Below are 25198 nucleotides of genomic sequence, written 5' to 3' on the forward strand. Positions count from 1 at the left end.
TTGTAGTAATTGCAAATAAATATTCTAACTCTGCTACTTATTCCCAACTTGAATCAGTTTTAGACACAAGGGAAAGCACATTGTCTATCTGAATTTACTTAGTCTTCATGACTGAACCAGGGGCTAATGAGAAGGGACAGATGAGAGAAGAGGAAGGAACAAGGTTCACTCCACTCCCATCTTCTGCAGCCTGCCCCATCACATGAACAAAGGAAATGAATGTCTATATTAAAAATTAATTCCAATACAGTCCATAGTCAAAGCCAGTCTTGCCTTTCCTCTCTTAATTTTGTTTCTACCCAACCTTGAAACAAAACAAACATTTTCATTTCCACCATGCTTGCAAAGGGTTTCTTGTTTACTTTGCAAATACAGCACCACTTTAGAAAGTGAACAGTCTTCACAAATGCTATGTAAGTACTAGGGGTAATGAAACACAAAAACACCTACCCAATTATACAACCATTATCTCAACAACTCATCTAAATCATCACAGAGAGAAATTCCATAAGACCCTTACTTCAAGAAGCTAAAAATTTAATAGAGAAGATTATCCCTATATAAAAATACTATAGTGTAAGATATTATACCATTAAAACCAAAAATGTGTAACAAGTTATTTTGAGGACCCCAAGGAAGGAAATACCATTTGCTACCTAGGAGAAGAAAGGCAGGCTTCAAGAGGCGGTAGTATTTGAATTAGTTTTTAAAGAGTAAGTAGCATTTGATTGGAAAAATTGTAGGATACATAATCAAGTAATTAAAGGCGAGAATATGTTAACATTAACAAACACAAGGGACAAGAATGATCGTCTTAAATTTCCAGCATGGCTATGTACCTTATACCTTCCATGAGAATTGTGGCTCACCAAATAATTTAGCCCAGTTATACCTGCATTTTTAAGTTTCAAAGCGAAAATTTGTGTAAATGACTATAGTCATAAATTTTAAATCATATTACACAATCCTAAGGGACACTAATTTTACCCCTTATTTCAGCCACTGCTTTAGGTAAATCTGGCTGTCACTAAGTATTTACTTTTATACCCAGAGGTGAATATAAATAGCATCGATCTAAAGTAGCACAGATATTATAAAATGCCCCTGAGGAACTGTCTTATATCAAAGTCCTTAAAAAGCTTACAACCTGACAGCTCCCCTCAAACTAACTAATTCAGAGGTAGCTAATAGAAAGTTACACTCCAAAGAGATAACTGATCACCTTTAAATGCTTGTTTTACCTTTACGTGAGGCCATGTATCATCATTATCATGAACAAAATTGATAGATTACACTTGAATATGTGAATGACATTCTTTATATTCAAATCTTAACTTGATGACGGACAAGCATATTTAACATGGATGAATAATAGGAATCAGGAGATTCCAAACTGAATCCAATCCAACATAAACTAAAGTTACGGACTTCTTCATATGATTTACTTTTATTATGAAAGATATTTTTTCTTCATCTCCACCTACTCATATTCTACACACCTTACCCCTGCCCTCGCCCTTCCTTAAATGTTGGTGTGATAAGGATTATATCCTGTACTATCTTAAGGTATTTTTATTTTACTTTATTTTTTATGTGTATAGATGTGTGATGTAGGCAGGGAGTAACACAATAAGGAGTAGTGGAATTGTGGCAAGCTAGAGAACGTATCACATCCAAAGGCAATCAAATGCACTTTGTTTTTCTGTCAGCACACCAAAATATATCTGTACTTAAGTCAGGCCTTCCTATTTCTACAGTTTTACTCTTGCTGGGAAGATTTCAGGCCCTTGTTCTCAAAGTCCACTCACAGACTAAATATATGACTATTATAGAAAACAGAAAATTTATTTATATCAGATATCCCCATTCAAACATATGAGGATGAATGTGTTAACTGGTAATATTATTTCAATATTTAGTATTCCAATTAGTTCCTGTGTTCATTAGATATTAGATATTGATGTTTGAGATGATAAACACATCATATAATCTCGAATCACCAATTTTTCATAATGAAGAAGGCTTTCTGGAATTTGAGGAATAAAAATATACAACTACATTGGTACACAGAAAAGTACAACAAAGAATAATGAAGGTAAGCCAATTCAAATTAAAACAAGATGGCATTACGATTATAGAAACATTTGATAAATAAACTATCAAGTGCTACATGTATAAAGCTGGAGTATAGTAACCAGTTAAATCCAACTATATACTGCAAAACTTTGGGTAAAGGTGAATAAACTTCATCATCCACGTAAGTCCAACTTCATCTGATAAGCAACAATCTTCAAAAAAAAGCTATAACCACTAAAAATCCCAAGGTGAATACCAAAGTTCAACATTTACTTACATTTCTTAACATTCTTTCATTCTAAGATAGTAAATATTTCTATTGCAGAAAACAATTTGTTTGTAATGATCAAAACACATGCTTTAGGAAGGACTAAATACTCAATACAGCACATAACTTTATACTCGTTTCCCTGTAAAAGAGAATTTTTTCCTCAGTTCCAAGCTGAAGAATTTGACTATATTTAATTGACAGAAGTCACTCAGATGAGTGGGTAGAATTTGGGCATTAATTTTAATATGTCAAGAAGAGCAAACTGAAGTTAAGTGAAGAAACTGCTAATTAACTCCCAAGTAGTATTCTCCCTATTTTCGCTTCAGAAATGGAACAACATGTTTTATTTGGGCACATGCCTATCCAGGGGGAAAGAAAATTATATTCCACATCTTTCTGCAACTAGGCAAGACTAGTGACTAAGCTGTGGGCAATGGGTGCAGGTAGAAGTGCTATGTGCAATTTCCAGAACTTGCCCTTAAAGGCAAAGGACATATGTTTCAGTGCCATCTGCCTCCTTCCTGATGTGTAGAAAGCAAAAATCATTGTGGATATGGGAGTATCCATTTTGGACCACAGTATGGAAATGCTATATTGAGGAGAGTAAAAAGCATGAGAGAAGGACCCTAGGGCGTGGATGCTATATTATATTAGGCCTTGCATGCAGAATGTGACATGAAGGAGGAATAACCTTGTCTTTTTTAGCACTTTTACTTTAAGTCTCTCTATAATAGCCAAACAATATACTAATCATGAAACACGGTTTATTTTTATTTACTATCTATGGGTTTACAAGAGCAATAGTATTAACATATCTAAAGCACTTTGAACTCCCCATAAAAAGTTTTAATGAAGTGTAAAATGCATTATCTTATAGTTCTTTACAAATTCTCAAATATTTTCTGTGAAATAGTCTAACTCCAGCAAACTTGACAAAGTTAGCAGGATTTTGAGAATATGCAGAACTAAAATGAAATTTACGGATCACCACGTCAATTGTAGCATGTCTTAGATGAGAAAAAAACAGTTTGAATTTAAATAGATTTTAATGGCCTTAGGCAACTACAATTTTAAGGCTGGACTGGGGCATGAATCCACCTAAACCTGCTAAGTCAGCTTGTTTGTAAAGCCAATCACCCTAGTATAACTAAATTTACCCTGGAATTTAATGCAAAACTTTTAATACTCACATCAAGATCATCCTTTGCATTGTAGTAGACAACTTCATTGCTCTATAAAAAAAGATAAAAGAAGTGCTTTATTGATTTGATTAAAAACATAAAAACATACTGGATCAAACATTAAATACATTTTATTCATATTTTAAACAATAAACCTCTCATAGTATTCCTTCTGCAATACATTCCACAAAGATCCATAAAGGTTAGCCAATATTTTCTAAGAACATATTAAAACACTATATCAGTGATATTAGAAAAGTACATCTTGCATTGAGGGAAAATATCTCAGTATAGGTCAGAGAACAATTTAAGAAAAAAATTTAAGAATTCCTAACGTGAATAAGTTACACGCACACACCCCCAATCATGAAATTATAAACAGCATAATTCAAGAAAAGTGATTAAGTGGTTTGTTAAGACTCTGTTGCAACCATGACTTAAAATATATATATCAAGTGTTGAAACTATTCTTGAAGAAAAGTGTATCTGCATGATACTGGCAGGAATTTCTTCAGGAGATTCAGATAAGGGGTTAATAGTATCTGTGAATTTAGATAGCAAAAAATATCAAATAATCCAACACACTAATGTTCTCATATTCTCCCATAGTAGCAAATGAGTGTTGACCCTTCAAGAATGAGTATATGTGGACATTTCTGCTAACAGCTAGCAATGTTGCTGAATATGCCATAAAGTATGGACATAAATTGTGTTACAGAGGAAAAATGGAAAGGAGAAAAATGGATAAAACAATTATCAAGGAATTTTAAATTGCTATTCGTTCTGTCTACAAGGTTAGTTCTATGCAATATAAAAATCCACATGTACTGATTTCTTTTTTCTTTCTTCTCCTGAACTGATTGAAGATATTTATTATCCATCTTCTATACATTTTTAGTCGCAATTTGAGTGCCATGCAAAAGTGTATTTTTCTGTGTCTCAAACATTTATAGATATGGGCAATCTAAAATTTTATTAAAAAGAAAACAATTCATAAATTTTTAAAAAAATCACTTGGCAAAAATAGACTAAATTAGTGCTTCTTAAAGTATGTTCCAAAGAAAATAACTAGTTCTTGAAGATATAATAGATCTTACATAGGCAAAAATATTCTATGGTCATGATTTTAGAATAAACAAAGTTAAAATTGTCTCTTTTTAACAGGAATTCACACAGCCTCCATGCATGAATGTACATTATAAATCTCCAAGAGGAGAAAAGGTCGTGTTTTGTTTCCAATATATACATATAATTTTTTTTTTTGCCACAGAGTCTCCCTTTTTTGATTTGAGAAACATATCATGATAATGAAGATGTATAAAATATAGGTCTCTCTGAAGAGCAAATAACCAAATCAAAAACTACAGAGATAAATATAAGAACATATGATTTGTAATACTGAAAGAAACCCTTGAGTTTCAATTTACTTCATTTAGAATCATTAAAACTTTTTAACTTGCCATTTGGTTCATTTTTTAGAAACAACTGAGTAGCTAGAGGATTTTCACATACATAAAAGTTCTACTTCCTGGAACATTTCTTACAGCATTAGTTCTGTAACAAAGTTAAATACAAAATCAGAACTCATCACATACACAAAGCAAGAGAATCTTCTGAATTCCCCTAAGACCCAAATCCAATTACTAGTTTATTGATCCCACATGGAATCCTGTAACTTATACTTAGGAGCCAATTTTCAATTTAGAATGTGGATTCAATCAAAAGTTAAAACACTGAATGGGTCTACTTCATTTTAGATACTATATCTGCCAACTGATTGCTTATATTTACAGGACTGAAAAGTGTGGAAAACAAGGTGAAACTGCATTAAATTTCAAGCAGTTCAGCAGCATCCGTTTCAACACTCATTCCATACCTATTTGTATACACTGCTGTGCCGAGAAAGACATAAACTAAGTTAACATATCTACCCCTACTTTTAGGTAAAATAACATGTTCAGATAACTTATAAAACAATTTATTTGTCTAGGATTACACTTGGCCCATGGTGCCAGAGCTAATGGGCTAAATGGATTAGTCAATTTTTTTTCTTATGTGTAACACGTGATCACATTAACAAAGAGAATTTATTTATTGTACCTAAGATGAAGAGTATTGCATACAGTGTCAGAAAAGGGTACCGTATGATAAAAAAAAATGCTAGTTTTAACCCAGACTAAGTATTTTGATGCTACTAAGATAAACTGTGATTGAAGTTAAAATAAAAATTAAAATGAAGAAAATCTAAGTTTGAGAATTTCCAAATTTTTTCCCTTTGTCACTGTATTATATTTTACATAAAACCCCACTACTTGCCTCTTCTTTTAGAAGCTCTATATTGCTTCTGAAATTTTTAAATTTATTTTTTATTTTTATTGGAGTATAATTGCTTTACAATGTGTTTCTGCTGTACAATGAAGTGAAAGAGCTATATGTAATATGTGTATATATATCTCCCCTCCCTCTTGGACCTCCCTCCTCCCCATCCCCCCATCCCACCCATCTAGGTCATCACAGAGCACGGAGCTAAGCTCCCTATGCTAAACCGCAGGTTCCCACTAGTTATCTATTTACAGGTGGTTGTGTATTTACATCAAACCTAATCTCCCAATTCATCCCACCTCCTCTTCCTCCCCTGTGTCCACCCATCCATTCTCTACAGCTGTGTCTCTATTCCTGCCCTGGAAATAGGTTCATCTGTACTATTTTTCTAGATTCCACATATATGCATTAATATACGATATTTGTTTTTCTCATTCTGACTTACTTCATTCTGTATGATAGACTCTAGGTCCATCCACATCTCTACAAATGATCCAATTTCATTTCTTTTTATGTAAAACTGTTATTGAAAATGTGTATTGCTAAGTTTATTTAACTTTTATGCATTTACACAAAATTTTCTGGATTTTGGAAGACACATAATTCCAAAACCTGGCTTTCTAAAGCAAACTGAAAACAAAATACATTAGTCATAAAACAACACTGCATGCCAAACATCAGTACTCCTTGGGACTAGGTATTTTGTTTCTACTTTTTAGAAGTTTTCCTTATACAATGTCTCTTTCTTACACAGTCAAAATATAAATGCAAAGGAAAACAAAAGTGTGTCTTTTTTTTAAATAGAAAAACAACATACCTAGGAAGCACTTAATCAAACATGTGTGCTTAGACAGGTGGTCACATTTCAATAAGAGAACACAGACCTTAGTGGAATGTGCAATTGACTACATCCACAGTCTTAAAATTTCTTCCCTCCAATAAATGTGACATTGCTTTAGGCTCAGAGGCTTTTTTTTAACCTCACTTTTTACAAATATACTTTCCTTTCTCAAACCTCAGACTGTGCATTGATAGCATGCACATTTCATTATTCCCTGATTTTATCTAACAGAAAAGCTCAACTGATCAATTTTCGCAAAGATAAATCTCCGTAGGGCATCAGGATTTGAGGAAACTAACTCTGCATTTAATCTGTCAACTCAGTCCACCTACATGGCAGCAACACTAAGATAGATGGTAAACATTCATAGGACCTTTAATTTGTATAATTATATAAAAACTTTAATCTCAGTTTGTCATAATTCTTATGGAAAATTGCAGTGATTTGCTTCATTGTGGCTTATGTTTATATAGTTTCAGAGTTACTTGGCTCAGAAATAATTTTGAATGTAGGCTTGAGAAAAACCATAATTTGGTGGTCATAACTCTCTTTCCTGTCACATTTAGTTCGAGCCATTTCTTCTGCTTTATGGAAATACATATTAGCTCTATCATAAAATATATATATATATTTAGATGTATGAAGCTACATTAAACTGAATCAGTCTGAAATCAAATCATACAAATCCACTGAATCACCAAAATATATCCATAAACAATCTTAAGAGAATTGGGTTAAAGGACAATTCTCAGGAATAAAAGACAATTCATACTGAATCAGCCCAACTTCCATGTCCTGATGTCTTTATAGCGATGACTTTTGGTTAAAATTCCCTCTGTGCTAAAAGAAAATTAGGAGAGGATATTGTACAAAAAGAGTTAAATGGTCTGAGTGGAGAAATTTGAGGAGAAGAGGCAAGAGTATCAGCTGAATTCCTTCCCCCTTTACCCTGCCTACTGCCTCCATCTCACCGAGACTTTGCACAAGGAGATGCTGGGGTCTCAAGACCAACAGATGGAGCCACACCGCACTCATTCAACAGTACTCTGGTGACCTCACTCTGTGCTGTGTTGGAGAAGCGAAGATGAAGACGATGGGCACCTTGACCTAAGAGGCAACTTCTTGCCTTCCTGATTCACACATGACAAGATGTGGAGGCAGCTGCACCAGTTGCTCCAATATGCTATAACTGAAGAATGTCTCTTTTTATCCTTTAATAGTACGAACACATAAACCAAAACTTTCCCAGGTTTCAAAATAGGTGAGAGTTAAGAATTTCAGATATTTGAGACATTCCTCCTCTGTTGATCAATTCAAGCATGTCTCTGTGTGTGTGTGTGTGTGTGTCTTTCCGAATCATTTACCTACACTATCACTCAAGATTGTCTCAGTCCCTTTTCCAGAAAATACATAGTTATATCAGTATCACTTAAGACTTTAAAAATATAGCATATACACTAATTATCGCAGGCACAGATTATAGAATTGAGTCATCTTGTTTGCCTACCATCCTTCTAGCTAAACATTTTCATGCAAATTACTAAACAACATCATCCTGGAAGGTATTTTACATCCCAAAACAGAGGTTTTCAGTGGATTTCAGTGCATTATGTGCAGGATGATAGGATAAAGCCAGCAACAGCCTCAAACTAAAGTCATAGATTAGTTAAACCTTTAGAGAGCTATTTTTCATAATTTAAGCACCACCAGATGACAAGAACAAATTGTTTCATTTCTGATTTTTAACCAAGCAGTTTAGTTATTTATTATCTCCTTGAAACAAATTTACCCAAATGGTTCATGCTAATATAATACTGCTGTTTACTGAAATTTAAAACATCCCCTAGCAAGTGGAGAGATAAATGACTTTATATTCTCAGTGTCTACTGGGAGTCAAAAATTAAATCTGGACAAAATAGACCATTCCATCTTAAAAATGTATATTGTGAGCGACAGTCCTTTGCATGCCACTTTCCTATAAAATGCTGCCTCTGATGAATAGTTTATGTTAAAAATCTGAAGCATAAGGACAAAGCTTCAACATGGGAGTAAGATGTTGCCAAGGATAAGATTTAAATATTGGAGTTGAAAATTAGGATTTTATAGCCAACATCTGATATATATGACACATTCAAAACTCAAATAGATATTAACTTCCTGTCCAATTTAGTACTTCTCTTTTCTTGGTTATTCACTTGACTCTGCGTGTAATTCACAGTGAGGCTGACAAGTTTGGGGCAACTCTATTGCCTGCTAAAGTCAAAAAAAAAAAAAAAAAAAAACACCAACCTCATTCTTACTGTCATTTTATTATTCTTTAGTCATTTTATTATTCTTTAGTTCCAAATATGAAGTCAATAGGGTGAACATTAAGGATACTCTTTGTTTTAAATGAGTTGTATTAATGATTCCTGCCAACCAAGATCCACACTGTTTAGCTCAAATCATTTAAAACTCAAATTTTTTGATTAACATATCTTTGTATTGGCCTGGCAACCAGACACACCGCCAGTATTGACTCTGCCCAAGTCAACCACGGTACCTGAGATGGGGTAACCAGCAGCACTGCTTATAGCACTGTGCGCCTGAAACAGCTTAGGAAAGTATGCTTGTTTGTACATCCAAGTGTGTGTTGGGGAGGGGGTGTGAATGAACATAAGTTTCCAAAGATAGCTGAAAGTAGCTGAAGCAGTAAAGGCAGTGGTTCTTGAAAAAAGGTATTTTTTTTTATGTCATTATATCTGTTTGAGGTTTGGAATACATGAAAATGTTGTTCACGAAGATAAAAAGGAAAAATAAAGATGGGCACAGGTCTATCTAGAGTTCAGTGTTACCAGATTACTGGACTGAAGGCAAGTGATAAACTTACATTCATTCACATTATGTGACAAGAGATAACAAAGAAAATGACATAAAGTGTTGAACACAGTGCCTGCAGGTGTCCCCTACACGTTATCAGCTTTTATTTTATATATGGAAAAAGAAATATCAGAAACATTCATAGAATTTATCTATTAGCTTTCTCTGGTACTTACATATGAATTAAAGTAAAATGCTTACAATTTTATTTTCTTAGATCAGTTACTATGTTATGAGTCTAATTCATTTAGAGTCCTTTCTTCAAAGATTCCATATAGCAGAGTGGAGAAGAAATGGTATTACTAGCTGCTACTGTTATTTTTAACCTGATAAATTAAATGAGGTAATTTATAAGAGAGTCTGGTACAAAAGGTAATTGTTGGAAAAAAAAAAAAAAAGGTAATTGTTGGTTCTATATGCAACCTGTTCATTAAATGTGTTGCTGTGATCCAAAATTTCTCTGTGATTCTAAGCACGCTCTTTCCAACCCTACATCTCCTTTAAACATCCATCCTCATCCACGCATGCCTGGAAAAACACCAACTTTGTTTTAAACGCAAAATTTGTTTGTCTATCCTAATACCCAAACTGTGGAATCTTGCTGGAGAAAATTACATAGGCAGCCCTCACATGGAGTAAGTCAGTGGTTCTATGTTTTAAAAACTATAGTAAACGTGGATTTGCTTTGTTTCATAATTTTTTTTTAAATCAGAAACTCTACTATTTTTAGGAAACTGTTTCTTCCAATCACATGATTCTGATGGCTGGCAAATCATACCACTCTATTTCTTTGAAACTAACAGATGCCTTAACCTATCCAAAAATAGCATCTCATCTCTCTACTCCTCTTTCAGAAAAATACAGTTTTCCAGGAGTGGTTATGGTTGCAAATATGGTACTGCTTAAAGCCTGAATCTTGATGTGTCAAAGGCTACATCTATCTGTTGGCTTCATAATTGTAGGACCAATATTTTTTTTTCTTAAGTGTGTTAGAATGTGACTTTAACTCCTACATCTGATAGTACTAATACAAATACCACACTCCCTATAAAGTGTTTTTCCCTTCTAATTTCCTGTTACTAACAGTCAACAGTATTGATATTTGCCTGAACTTTAATTTCTGTTGATGGCATTATGAGACTATAAATGTTCTAGAATGAATTCTCCTCTCTGTGTCCTGGATGTCAGCCTCTCTTGCATGCTCAAAGATTCCATTCCTTCATCCCCTGTCTTTCTGTGTATCCATCTTCTCCTTACTCACAGTCAGTGGTTTGCAAAAAAGAAGATTTGCAGGATAAAAATCCAGATGTGTGCGGCACGAAACTTCTTTTTTTTTTGTCTAAAGTTGAAAATTCTATCAGAAGATTAAAACAAAAGATCAAAGAAGCCAAGAGATGAGTATTTTCTTACCTCATATATAAAGAAAAACCATTAATATTTCTCTAACACCTCTCTAATGAACAAAAGGTCAAAAATCTCTCAGTGTCAAGTTAATATTTTGTGAGTAGTATATCAATGAGTAATTACCATTTAAAAAATAATTTCTATCAATTTTGTTACATCAACTCAATAGCCTTTAGAAATTATGAGTAGTTGCATAATACAACATGGCATGACTAGATAAATTTTGATTAATGCTTGAATATCACAATTTCTATTGAAAAAGAAAGTAGAATACTATTGCTAAGATGTTGTGCAATGATCAATGATAAAGGAAAAAAAACAAATAATTTATTCCGTCTCTGAACTCTCAGCACTCATTCAAAGTATTCATTAAAGCTTTGTACACATGGCAAGCTCTGTGCTAGAAACCTAAATACATGTGCTTTTTTGAGAAACTGATTGTTAAAATTAAACCAGTGAATAAGATATTATAGATCTCAATTCTGTATATTCAAAAGCCAAGACTAATAGGAGTCAAACCAAGTCAAACAGAGGTCTTCTTATCCCTAATCAAGCACTTATTCCTCCATGTCCTGCGATTATGAATATGGAATGATCTACTTCTTACGGGCAGTGAATTCCTTATATACTCAGTATTCACCTAATAATAAAGAGAATGTCTAATAATCTTTGAGATGCATTCAGTCATCTTATCTGTTCTTCTAAATTTGCCTTATAAAAACCATATGATAATCTCAATAGATGCAGAAAAAGCTTTTGACAAAGTTCAACATCCATTTATGATAAAAGCTCTCCAGAAAATGGGCATAGAAGGAAATTACCTCAACATAATAAAAGCCATATATGAAAAACCAAAAGCCAGCATTGTTCTAACTGGTGAAAAACTGAAAGAATTCCCTCTAAGAACAGGAACAAGACAAGGGTGTCCACTCTCACCATTATTATTCAACACAGTTTTGGAAGTTCTAGCCACAGCAATTAGAGAAGAAAAAGAAATAAAAGGAATACAAATTGGAAAAGAAGAAGTAAAATTGTCACTCTTTGCAGATGACATGATATTATATATAGAAAACACAAAAGACTCTACCAGAAAACTGCTAGCACTAATTGATGAGTTCAGTAAAGTAGCAGGATACAAAATCAATGCACAGAAATCTCTTGCATTCCTATACACTAACAACGGAAGAGCAGAAAGAGAAATTAAGGAAACTCTCCCATTCACCATTGCAACCAAAAGAATAAAAGACCTAGGAATAAACCTGCCTAAGGAGGCAAAAGATCCGTATGCAGAAAACTTTAAGACATTGCTGAAAGAAATCAAAGACGACACAAACAGATGGAGGGACATACCATGTTCCTGGAATGGAAGAATCAACATAGTGAAAATGACTGTACTACCCAAAGCAATTTACAGATTCAATGCAATCCCGATCAAATTACCAATGGCATTTTTCATAGAACTAGAGCAAGAAATCTTACGATTTGTATGGAAACGCAAAAGACCCCGAATAGCCAAAGCAATCTTGAGAAGGAAAAATGGAGTTGGTGGAATCAGGCTTCCTGACTTCAAACTATACTACAAGGCCACAGTGATCAAGACAGTATGGTACTGGCACAAAAATAGAAAGGAAGATCAATGGAATAGAATAGAGAACTCAGAAGTAAGCCCAAACACATATGGACACCTTATCTTTGACAAAGGAGGCACAAATATACAATGGAAAAAAGCCTCTTCAAGAAGTGGTGCTGGGAAAACTGGACAGCAACATGTAAAAGAATGAAATTAGAACACTTCCTAACACCATACACAAAAAGAAACTCCAAATGGATTAAAGACCTACATGTAATAAGGCCAGACACTATCAAACTCCTAGAGGAAAACATAGGCAGAACACTCCATGACATCCATCAAAGCAAGATCCTTTTTGACCCACCTCCTAGAATCATGGAAATAAAATCAAGAATAAACAAATGGGACCTCATGAAACTTAAAAGTTTTTGCACAGTGAAAGAAACCACAAACAAGACTAGAAGGCAACCCTCAGAATGGGAAAAAATAGTTGCCTATGAAACAACAGACAAAGGATTAACCTCCAAAATATACAAGCAGCTCATACAGCTTCATACCAAAAAAGCAAATAACCCAATCCACAAATGGGCAGAAGACCTAAATAGACATTTCTCCAAAGAAGACATACAGATGGCCAACAAACACATGAAAAGATGCTCAACATCACTAATCATCAGAGAAATGCAAGTCAAAGCCACAATGAGGTATCACCTCACACCAATCAGAATGGCCATCATCACAAAATCTGGAAACAACACATGTTGGAGAGGGTGTGAAGAAAAGGGAACTCTCCTGCACTGTTGGTGGGAATGTAAGTTGGTACAGCCACTATGGAAAACAATTTGGAGGTTCCTTAAAAAACTGCAAATTAGAACTACCATATGATCCAGTCATCCCACTACTGGGCATATACCCAAAGAAAACCATAATCCAAAAAGAAACATGTACCATAATGTTTATTGCAGCACTATTTACAATAGCCAGGACATGGAAGCAACCGAAATACCCATCAACAAATGAATGGATAAAGAAGATATAGCATATATATACAATGGAATATTACTCAGCTATAAAAAGGGATGAGATGGAGCTATATGTCATGAGGTGGATAGACCTAGAGTCTGTCATACAGAGTGAAGTAAGTCAGAAAGAGAAAGACAAATATTGTATGCTAACTCACATATACGGAATCTAAAAATGGTACTGATGAACTCAGTGACAAGAACAAGGATGCAGATGCAGAGAATGGACTGGAGAACTCGAGGTTTGGGGGGGGCAGGGGGTGAAGGGGAAGCTGAGATGAAGTGAGAGAGTAGCACAGACATATATATACTACCAACTGTAAAATAGATAGCCAGTGGGAAGTTGTTGTATAACAAAGGGAGTTCAACTCGAGGATGGAAGATGCCTTAGAGGACTGGGATGGGGAGGGTGGGGGGGGGACTCGAGGGAGGGTGGTGGGGGAGTCGAGGGAGGGAGGGAATATGGGGATATGTGTATAAAAACAGATGATTGAACTTGGTGTACCCCCCAAAAAAACAATAAATAAATAAATAAAATTTAAAGTTGCCTTATCATTTGTTTTAAAATGTGAACTGAATTTAATACTAATTTCTTTAGCTTATTGGAAGAAAAAACTGGGAACTAATTTTGACTTTTTTTTTTTTAAATAAAAGCTTGCTTCTGTTACTTTTAGCAAACACCATTTTACATTTATTCATCATGTAATTGTCATTAAATATTTGTAATAATTTTTTTTAAGTTGCCATTATGGTGCTTGTAAATTGAAGTGTTACTTAATACCTGGCCCACCACATTAAGCAATGAACAAGCAAAGCCATCTAAGTGCCACCTAAGCAAAAAGTAAACTCAGGCGTCTCACTATGTTCAACGATTTAATTACAAATATGCTCAAGTACTCAAGCCCCAAGCTATACTTACTATGAGGCTCATGACACAATTGGAACTATCATCCCAGATGAAAAAAACACATAATATTCACCAAAGGAAATGTTCATTAGTTCTATATAAAAGAAGCATTTTTTTTAAAAAAAGGAGAGAAAATTATTTTGATTTGAGACGAGGCACTATTCTATTATGTATATATTCAATGCTAGTGTCTGGAATGTTAGAACTACCACTGAATGGACAGATAAATGGATAAATGACTATCATAATCTTAAAAGGAACTATTAGAAATTCTAGAGTAAAAATAACAACAAAACAGACATATACATGCATGCACACACACACATCCCCCGCATCAGAGTAGAGAAAAAGTATATAGCTTTTAAAAAGCTTCAAATAAGTTAAAACATAGACTGCTTTCACTCTTATAAGAAATTAAGGAGGAATTCCAAGTGGACTGTGATATCAGAGTTCTGTTCTTGAACTTCAGACGAGATCAATTCCTATTAAACATTAAGAGCTATAGCAATTTATTTCTTCATCAGATAAACTTTAATAAGAATCTGCCTGTAAGCTTTTTGAGTGTTGCAAAGGATATCGATAAATATATTATTTAAAGTATAGGATAAAAACCAAAGTAGAATATAAGAAGATAAATGTTATTTTCATCCACCAAATCTCCCAGGAAACTCAGTCCAGACTTGAACAAACGCATCTATAATGCTGCGGACCGTGCTTTAATCTCCTTTAATCTGTGATTCTAATGAAGCTTGGGGTATAATCAGCTAAAACATTAAAATTTAATCCACCAAAATATTCCATTTTCTATGCTTCTTCCTATTGATTTAGACAACTCAGATTTTTTTTACTTATGATCAAAGTTAACAGCACTTAATCTTAACAATATATGATGTCCTAGCAATAGAGTTGTGTTAATTTTTCCAAAGGTAATACCAGCATTGCCTTTCCAAATTAATCACTATCATACTAAAGAAAAATAAATAGACTTGCACTATGGCCAATGAATTACCGAGTATAAAATAATTTGGGTAAAATCAGACCTTCAAAGAATATTAAATTGGTAATCACTACATCAATTTAACAATCTTTCACTGGGTTCGATGGGTTATGCAGGATGGGAAAGAAGAAGAAGAGAAATTTATCGTGTGTCTGTTATGGGACAGGCATTTACATACATCATTTAAACCTTGCAAAATTCCTTGGATATACAATAGACAGGATATTTTTGATAATAACAAATTGGTAAAAATTTAAGTAACCTTGTATCACAGTATCACATTGCTTGTTGGATTTTCCACCCCACTCTCCCCTCCATACCAACTCCCCACTATTTTCAGACAGTAAAAATTTTGGCTAATACAAATCCGTCATTGTTTAGCCTGGATAATGTCTTAGGTTTAGATCTCTATGAGGCAATATTCTTAAAAGCCAGGTGGCTTGCTGAAGTACAAAGGAGATTTACAAACTTCAAAGTTGGATAGTTTTATATAGAAAGATGAAACTAGGAAGTCTAAACAATGGGCCACAGTTAGAAAGAACTCAGGCTATGGAATAAAGGGACGTTCTTCCCATGAGGAAAATGATTAGGAAAAGGATTGCTGAGAATTTCCTGAGTTGGCTTGGAAGACCAGAAAAATGCTAAAGGGGAGATCTAAGAGTGAAATGAAATATATATGATCTGGATCCTCCTACAGGTGAAAAACACAGTGGGAAAGGGAAGATGTGTTTGGGAGAATTCTAGAATGTGCTGCCCTTTCTATCTGGGACCCTGGAATAAATTCTTTCCACACCTAAATTCCATCCAGGAAGCTTTCCTTGTTGTGGAAAACTTCCCCAGCTTTCCCACCTCAAGTCAAAGTTAGGTATCCCTGTTAATGCTTTTCACAGCACCTTCTGATATTTTTCTCCTCTATAAATCAGGGAGAACAACAGTAGTTACCTTACTGGCTTGCTGCATGGAATTAATGAGTGAAAGCCTGATTCAAAGATCAGCTACAACCCCTTCTGCATTCCTTACACTCACCACACTATATTCTATTCATATTTGAGCCCTGTGAGGGAACAGACAGTCTCCATCATCTTTGTACTCAATGTGTGGCTGGCAGCCCATCACATTCAGGTGCCAGTGACTAATGAACAAGCCAGCCCTCCTATGCTTAATGAGCTTTATCCTCTATAGATGAAGTCTTTAAGGACAAGTTTCTAACACTGCCTTAAGTTGGATTCTCCAGAAGCAGACACTGAGACTAGGTTTTACTGGGGAGGCGATTCCAGAAAAGAAGTGAGACATGGAGGTGAAGAAATTCAAAACAAGGTGTGCTCAACAGCAGATGGACAACCAAGTTCCTCCAAAAACTGCTGGGAGGCTCTAGAACATGACTCAAAATTGTTATATCCAAAGAGTGAGAAGATTGGTAGTATTCACCCACACCAGTCATCATTGGTTAAAAGTGTTCCATTCTGCAAATTTCTGCCACCACAGGAAGCCCTCAAGCAAAGATCTGCAGATGCTAGAGTAGGAAACTGTACGACTGTGTGTGTGTGCGCTGGGGAATTGTGGGCAGGGAACCAACATCTACCACAGTCACACAGTGAGTGTTTTAGAAATATTTACCAAGCATGTGGCTAAATCAATGAATGACTTTAAGCACTAAGTTGGCAGTGTGACTTCTTAATGTTTCGGTTCTTCATCTGTAAAATGATGAGTCATTTGACAACTGTGGTCTCTAGAATCCTTCCATCTATATATTTTTATGTGTCCACTAAGTAATTGTTTTTCTTTAGATCACACGAGACCTAGTAGCTGTGTGCTCATCTATTTTTCTCAGTGAGTCTTTGATAGGTTTGCTTCTCTTTTCATGTGAGCAGCCAACAGAACTCAGTGACATCTTTCCATTCTGAGAAACAAAGGCAAAGCTGCTTCTCCTTCCCCGCCCCCCAAACACTGGAAATTTCTCTGACATATTTCTGTAGAAACATGTAAAAGCTTAATTTCTACATCATTATTTTTCTTTATGTCTAGAAAGGTCAAGTCAAAGTATATTCATTCGTCTCTGAAAAATAATAACTGTGTTTCTGAGGAGGGATGTGTTGAAGAAGAAGCATCCTCAAACTAGTTTAAATCAACCCTTTTCCTGCTACCACACACAGTCTGGCAATCGTTCCATTATGGTAGAAATGAACTGCTCTAGATCAACCACAGCTACCTTTCCTTAATATAATGGAATGCCATTCATTTCTATTTTACTGGAGTAGAAATTAAAGTGTTTTTTTCTAGGGGATAGATTACAGTTTGAATAACTTCTACTACCTCTCTATGAAAATAATTTTGCTAACAGTACAAAGAAAGGTTACCGCAGAAGAAATAAATGGAATAGTTTCTGACATTTTAGAAGCACTCCATTCCATCTGAATAATATATAATTGCTTTGGAAACAAACAAAAAAATTCCTAGGAGCCTACACGTCATTAGCCTAGTTTTAGTAATTGTATTTAATTAAGTCATATTTCAAAGAGCTTTTTAAATTCAAACTGTTCACTGACTCAGATATAACTTGTCTCTAATTAAAACATGCATGTTAAAGTGTTAATTTATGAAAGCCACAATCCAAAAGCTACTCAAGTAATCCAAAAGATTCTCAGCATAGTCCTCGTTAAGTTGTATACTGCATTTCATCTGTTGTCCAAAATTGTTAAAAAGAGGGACAGGGAAAGGGAATTCTGTGGACCATGCTCTGTTCCTCAGACATACTTTTAGAATTCTACTCCTTGGTCCAATTTTCAGCCTGTGGCAGCAAACAAATAAATTAATAAAGCCAAAATTGTTTTGTCTTCTCATCTATCACCTAAGCAAAGAACTCCAACTTCCAAAGGTTGCAATGATAATTTAAAATTATGATTTATCTGAAAAAACTTTGAAATTTTAAGGATGTATATAGGCAATATATAAATAATATATTACTTTCTAGTATTCAAATTATTTTAAGACTCTTTTATACAATTAGAATCAAGGCTATTACTTAAGTACCCAAAATATATTTGTTTCAGTGATGTAATTACACAAATAGAATAGAATAAGAGAAGGTTGAAATAGCAGATAAAAATTTTCCTAAAAATAAAAGAGGCATTCATCTCGGTTAAGTATAAATAATAAAATTTAGATAGTTTTTAAACAAGAAATTGATGAAAAAAGAGATTGATCCGCTAAAGGACTTGGCTAAGTGAAGTTATTTCAATCATAAGAGGCTGGTGTCACTTCAAAGGAGAGCAGAAATCTTGCAGAAAAGCCAAGCCAATTATAGAGTTGTCTACATGTTAAACTATGCTTCCAGATGTGTTACTGAACAAAGGAACACGTCGACATACTCATCTTTTGATCAGAATGACTTCTTTCCTAGTGGACAAGAAACTCAGTACGAAAAATATTTTACATTTAAAGAATAAAGAAATTTCAAAGTCAGTATCCAGGTGAGAAGTAGCAATGGAATATATTAGCAGCCAATTAACCTTTACAGGCACAATTTCCTCCCTAAAAAATTAGAGGGCTGTGTTTTTTCCTCCAATCTGTTGTATATTTTGGTCACTTTCATGGATTATTTGTTTGGTAAAAATAGCACCTCTAGAAACACCCAAGAGGAACAAGTAAACCAAAAGCAGATCAAGTGAAATTATCCTCTATATTTTACATTTTAAAGGTAAATTTGTTGAACTATATTTCAAAAGAGTACAAGATAAACCTAAAAATGATTAATCAAGCTGATAAATATTAATATACATAATGTACTTTCCATTTGCCATCAAATGATACAAAAAGTTACAGTTATGTGATTGGACTAGTATTGTTTAGAAATTGCTCAGAGATAGTCCACAAAAAGAAATAATAAGCATAGGAAGTTGAGGAAAGCTTGAGCTAAGAATTTTCATTTAAGAGCATAATGTTAGTATTTAAAATATAGTTTTCCATATAAAACAGAGAACAATCAAATTTGAATATCAGATAATGAATTTTTTTTTAGTAAAAGTACGTTCCAAACTTATACGAAAGAGATATATATGTTGTTTATCTGAAATTCAAATGTAACTGGGCATGCTGTCTTTTTATGTGCTAAATCTGGCAACCCTAATTTGTGAGATACTATTACATCATTTAAGCATATTTTATATTATTACCAGCAATTTAAAAATTAAATATTGTTGCAGGAATTTTTTGGAGGGGAGAAGGATGCTGTATCATTGAACACTAGCTTTGAAATGAAATTTCAAACAATGATCCTAAAGGAGTGACATCAAAATTACAAACTGCTCCAGGCTTTAGAAAACTTAGGTACCCAGAAAGGCCAAGGAATATTTGTTTTGCAAAGTTGGAATAAAGCCTTACTCAAATCCATTGTATGCTTCAATAATATTCTCAATTTTACATATATATTTATTTGGCATTGTTCATTTAATCCTCATTTTGAAATACACTAAGGCATCATCAAAATGATTGCATTGGTAACAGCAGCAGCATGATAGTTTTTGATGGTTAGAGAAAGATGGCTGTCGAATCTATGATCCCACAGATCACCTAAATTGATATCCATGACCTGACCAGCCAGGTATTTCCACACTTACATTCAAACTATAGTTTATTTGATCCTGATAAACTCCCACACTAGGTCAAATGGTATAACTTTCCCAGAGAGAGGACATTCCTTTTATCAAAAGTACACAAAAGGCTGACACCTTGGTAGCACCTGCAAACTAAGTGTTTTAAGTGACACCTAAGCCATGCTTAACCTGTTGCCACTGGTCATTCTGTTGAGGTTATTAGGAGCTTAGCTTTCTCAGGAATTCATGAAAAGGACTCAGGACCATCTGCCACAAAAATTCTGGACACAATTTCTGAACTAAAGGCAAAGTAGTCATGTATAAACAAAACAAAGTAAGCTGGAAAGAACTAAGTAATAAATTATACATAATTAATATAAATTTATTCTTAAGATTTTATTTCCTATAATTTAGTCATTGAAGATAAACTCCAATTTCTGTAATTATAAGACTACTGTTCAATCACACAACTGAAAGTTGCTCATTTTACCATTTTTCTCCAATATTCATTTCAATGACTCAAACATATAGCAGTTTCTAAAAATGACAGATTATGTAAAAGAGTATAATAGACCATTGGATCGCTACATATATAATATAAATATATTTGTGGCAAAATATTACTTTCACAAGTTCCAGTGCCTTAAAACTTTTAACCACAGCTTTCATCTATGTTTGCGTGACCACTTATAGACATTTAATTGCCCAGTCATTGATTTATAATTGGATTTTGTGTAGGGATATCAGGAAAGTTGTATTTGAAATACTCTGATGGAGATTTTTCTGAATTCCCCTCTCCATCCACCAAATCCCATTAAGCATCATTGTTCTAAGACATACAATTCCATTCCTAGAGCAAACTACAAAGCACCTATTCAACAGGCAGTTAAAATAAATATTTTAGCAATAATAATTTTTAAAAACTTAGAAGGAGAAAAAGGATAACTGCTATAGAACCCCATAATCCTGTAATTAAGCATTAAATTTAGCCATGACTTTCTTGACGCACTAGGAGAAAGTTGCATCATCTTCCTTATCTGATACAAAAGGATAAACGAAATTTTGCCATAAGCCATCAGGGCTTCCTGTCACCAAAGCCTGACAGACATCGAAAAATATAATGGGCATAGGTCTTCAAAGCTGTTTTCTGAGCAAACACAAAAAGATTATTTAAATAGTTACACTCTCCCTCTCTCTGTTTCCATATACTTCCATACATAATAAGTATCATATATTTGTATATACAGAAAACAGACAACGATCTAATATGTCTTTCAAGATTTTTTTTTACATTTGCCAGCACAAAACTAAGTGAAATATTTTCTTAAGAAATGTATAATTTTTATATGTGTACAGAGGAAAACAGAGAACCTAAGATTATCAGCACTCGTTTCTCATGCCAGTAGAAGAACGAACAATACAACACATAAAACATACATCCGTGCTCACATAAATATTGAAAAGAAAAGACCTGCACTGAATTTAAGGAGGTATAAAATATGATTTGAGAAATAAATGCCAGTTAATCTTTGCAGAGCTATCTTTTGTAAAACAGGATATAAACAATACTAACAATAATAATGTAATGTCCATTCACTGATAATTTAGGATGGAAATCTATACTATTTCATGCAGTGTTCATCTCAAATATTAAAGATATGTATATTATTATAATTTACAGATGAGTAAACAGGTTGAGGAGGTAAGCCTATTTCTCAAAGTTACTCAGTGAGTAGCAAAATAGAATTGGAATCTAGATCTATGTAACACAAAAAGCTTCCATTATTTTCCTCTAGAGCAAATGAAAGTCCTTTTTTCATTTACTGATTTCACACCAGTATACCTCAATACATATTTTAAATTGTGGATGTTTAATAAATACAATAATAAGCCAAACAAGCATCTTTAGTATGGGAATACCAAATCCTAAATCTCTCAGTTTCTGAATAACAATGGTCCCTCCCAGTGAGCTTCTGAAATGGTATTTTTCGTCATTAGCAAAAGGAAATCAGCTCAGCAAAGCTAGAATTTTCTCCAAATTGGTCTCTGTGCTTCTTCAAATCTCCCTCACTGACTATTGCCAGAAAGCCTAAGTACAATGCAGATAACATAAAGTGGAAAATGACAAAGGGTGAAAGGGTACAGAAAATAAGGTTTCACCAGCATGAAGACAGAATGTAACAAATTACTGTCTTCATTACTGTATATTTCACTAGAAGGCAGCCTAAACAGACAGCTAAAAGTTAAGGAGAAGCACAAATACAGCAGCAAAATATTATTATATTTGGACAGAAATATATTCAGCAAGGTGTATTTGCTTAAATACTGTCAGTATTCCTGTATTAGTAATATTTTATTTACTCTCTCATCTAATTCTTAGAACATTTCAATTTACTTAAAAAAGCAGCTTTAGTAGCAAATGAATTTTATATCATTAAAGACTTGGTGCTAATACATAAGATTTAAAATATTAAATGAGTACCAAAATGTTATTACAAAATACCTATTGGCAAGATTATAAAAACTAATTTTACACAAAACATATTGGCACACTATGCAGTCAACTTAACTGCCCACACCTTTGCTTTAACTCAATAAACCTTGTTTTTAAATTTAGTGACAATCAAGGCCAATAATGCCTATTTAATTACCTGTTTTGTTGCCTTCTCTTTACTTTTGGTTTCTACTGACTTTTGGTATTAGCTATCTCAGCAGGAAACCATTTGTAACCAAACTGCCTGGTACAAATAAAACTGCAGGGAAGCTTGAAAACAGTTAAACTCCTGCCATACATCAGTTTTTAAGGAGGGAGAAGCTCAGAAACCAATCTGTAAGCAACTCAGACAACAGTTCTCCCAATTTTTCTGGGTAATCAACCTGCATTCTATCATCCCAAATAATATACTGCTACCCTACTTTTTCTTAAGGAAAAAAAATAGATAGATAGATAGATAGATAGATGATAGATCGATCGATCTCCATTTACATTAACTGTACCTCTTCAAAGCTATAATTGAGAAAGAACTATGATTTTTAGTATAATAGTAAATAAATCCATCTTTCTCCCAAAAAATGAGATTCATGTATACAATCCCAAGTAACAGATAATAACCAAACTATTCATCACTGCTAATCACAATTTTTTTCTTTCTTCTTTTGTAGTGGGATGGAGAAGGGAATTGAAGTAGAAAGCTAGGTAAATTTCACTTTTTCATGAAAATATGCTTGAACTTTTTCTCTGTAAACTTAATCTGTTGTGAAAGTTGCTTAAATTTTATAGTTTCTGTATTACCAAATCAACTAGCACTAACATGCCTCAATAGACTTTCTCTCAAACCACACAATGCATGTTTATACCCTTTGAAATCAAAGTATTTGATGAATTTAATTTGCTCCACAGTAACCTTGAATTTTACATCTCCTGAAGAACTTGAAAGCTGCTGAAAGATATGACTCCTTGGCACTCAAGCACAGCTATGAATTATAGTACTACTGCCCATCTTCATTCTAAATTCACAAAGCTTTCAACAAGGCCAAGCAGTGCTTTTGTAGGGAGACCTTGGCTTTTCTTGTCATTGCCGTATTTTTCTGTGAGTCACATGGCATGACTCAAGACAATTCATAATCATCAATGAAATATCCTTGACATTTGAGAGAACTGAGAAAGGAAATTACAAGTAAGCCATACAAAGCTTCCAATGCCAGAGAATCCAATTGTTCTAAAGTTCCAAAACTCTTGGTGCTTATTCTGTGTTCATTCAGATGAGAAAAATGAGTTTGATGAAAATGGCGTAAAATGTGAATACTCTTTCATGGATTAAAACTATTCATGTTTTCCACCATTTCCCCTTGCCACCACAGACTGGTAACTAATTATGAATCAGAAGTTAGAACTAAAAGTCTGTAAGACAGAAGAAACCTGGGATTAAAATCTAGGTTATCAAATGAATAACTTTATGAATTGGAATTTCAGAGAAAACCCTGTGAAAACCAGAGACAGTTCTGGGAAGCCTAAAGATTAACATCTATAATATTAAAATAACAGAAATATTGATATTCTCTAACAGGTAGTTTCATTTCCCTTCTAGTCAAAGAAACAGGCTTAAGTCAGCTTGAATACATGATTTGGTCATTTTTACTCAACACAAATATGATGAAAAAGGAATTTAGCAACCATCAAACATATATTTTAGATTTATGACAACTTAAATTCTGTAATCTATTCTCTCCTGAGTGTAATGAATGTTCTTTATTTCACAACCAAAACCACTCAGAACAAAGAAACATAAAAAATAGTAAAGATTTTGAAATAAGTGTGGAAATGTAAAATTTATTAGATTTTACAGATTGTAAGTGGTGTGGTACTGGGATTCCAATATTCATACATTTTAAGAGCTTAAAATAGCTGTGCTGAAAAAAATATATGCATATTTTGCTCAAAGCAAGAATACAATTTATCAAAATGGATATTTTGATTCTGTACTGCCCTCCTTATTTAACATTTCATAGTGGGTATTTTTTTTTTGAAATCTTTAAAAATGTGTTTCAAAAGGGGAACAACACATTCACAAGCAAAACTGATCTCAATGAAATGTACTGATTATTTATACGTGAAAGGTGTTTCATGATGTCAAGATGTTGCCTACATGAAACCAAGCAGGAAGACTATAAGTTTTTAAAGAAAACTAAATTTGACTGCTAAGAAAATTTCAGTTATCTCAAATGCTTGAATCTACTTGTCAAAGACCTGTGTGAAGGCTTCCATGCATAATTTTCATTAAGTATCAAAATAACTCTATGCTATTAGTACCAATGTTATCTTTTTATTTTTGAAAAAAACGGTGGTTTAGACATTAATTCGCTAAAAATCACACAATAGGAAACAACCAAACCAAACTCTTCATAGCACCTTGGTTGGCAATTCTATTTATTAGAGTATGCCACTTCTAATTATGATTTTTTTTGACTTGCTTCATGGCTCAAAAAATAATTTTAGACTGAATGTTAGACAACAAAATATCCTATTGAATGAAGTCAGAAGCAAATTATAAGCTGAGAATCAATAATTCTCATGCGCAAATGGTAACTTTAGGGTTTCTATTTAGAGTATTTTCTGCTTTCTCTATCTTCTCACCGGTTTACATTGTATTTTCTTT

General features: G+C 33.8%; 1 protein-coding gene across 3 annotated transcripts in view; it reads right to left on the reverse strand.

The window, feature by feature from the left end:
* The window catches only part of CACNA2D1 (calcium voltage-gated channel auxiliary subunit alpha2delta 1), a 587574-nt gene that overhangs the window by 177980 nt on the left and 384396 nt on the right, over positions 1-25198 (reverse strand). For all 3 annotated transcript variants that reach the window (XM_057730987.1, XM_057730986.1, XM_057730985.1), the window contains exon 5: positions 3538-3579. In XM_057730987.1, the coding sequence (XP_057586970.1) occupies positions 3538-3579 (42 nt within the window). The remainder of the gene's footprint in view (positions 1-3537; positions 3580-25198) is intronic.

This window comes from Hippopotamus amphibius, chromosome 4 (genome assembly GCF_030028045.1).
Source record: "Hippopotamus amphibius kiboko isolate mHipAmp2 chromosome 4, mHipAmp2.hap2, whole genome shotgun sequence".
Classification (NCBI taxonomy): domain Eukaryota; kingdom Metazoa; phylum Chordata; class Mammalia; order Artiodactyla; family Hippopotamidae; genus Hippopotamus; species Hippopotamus amphibius.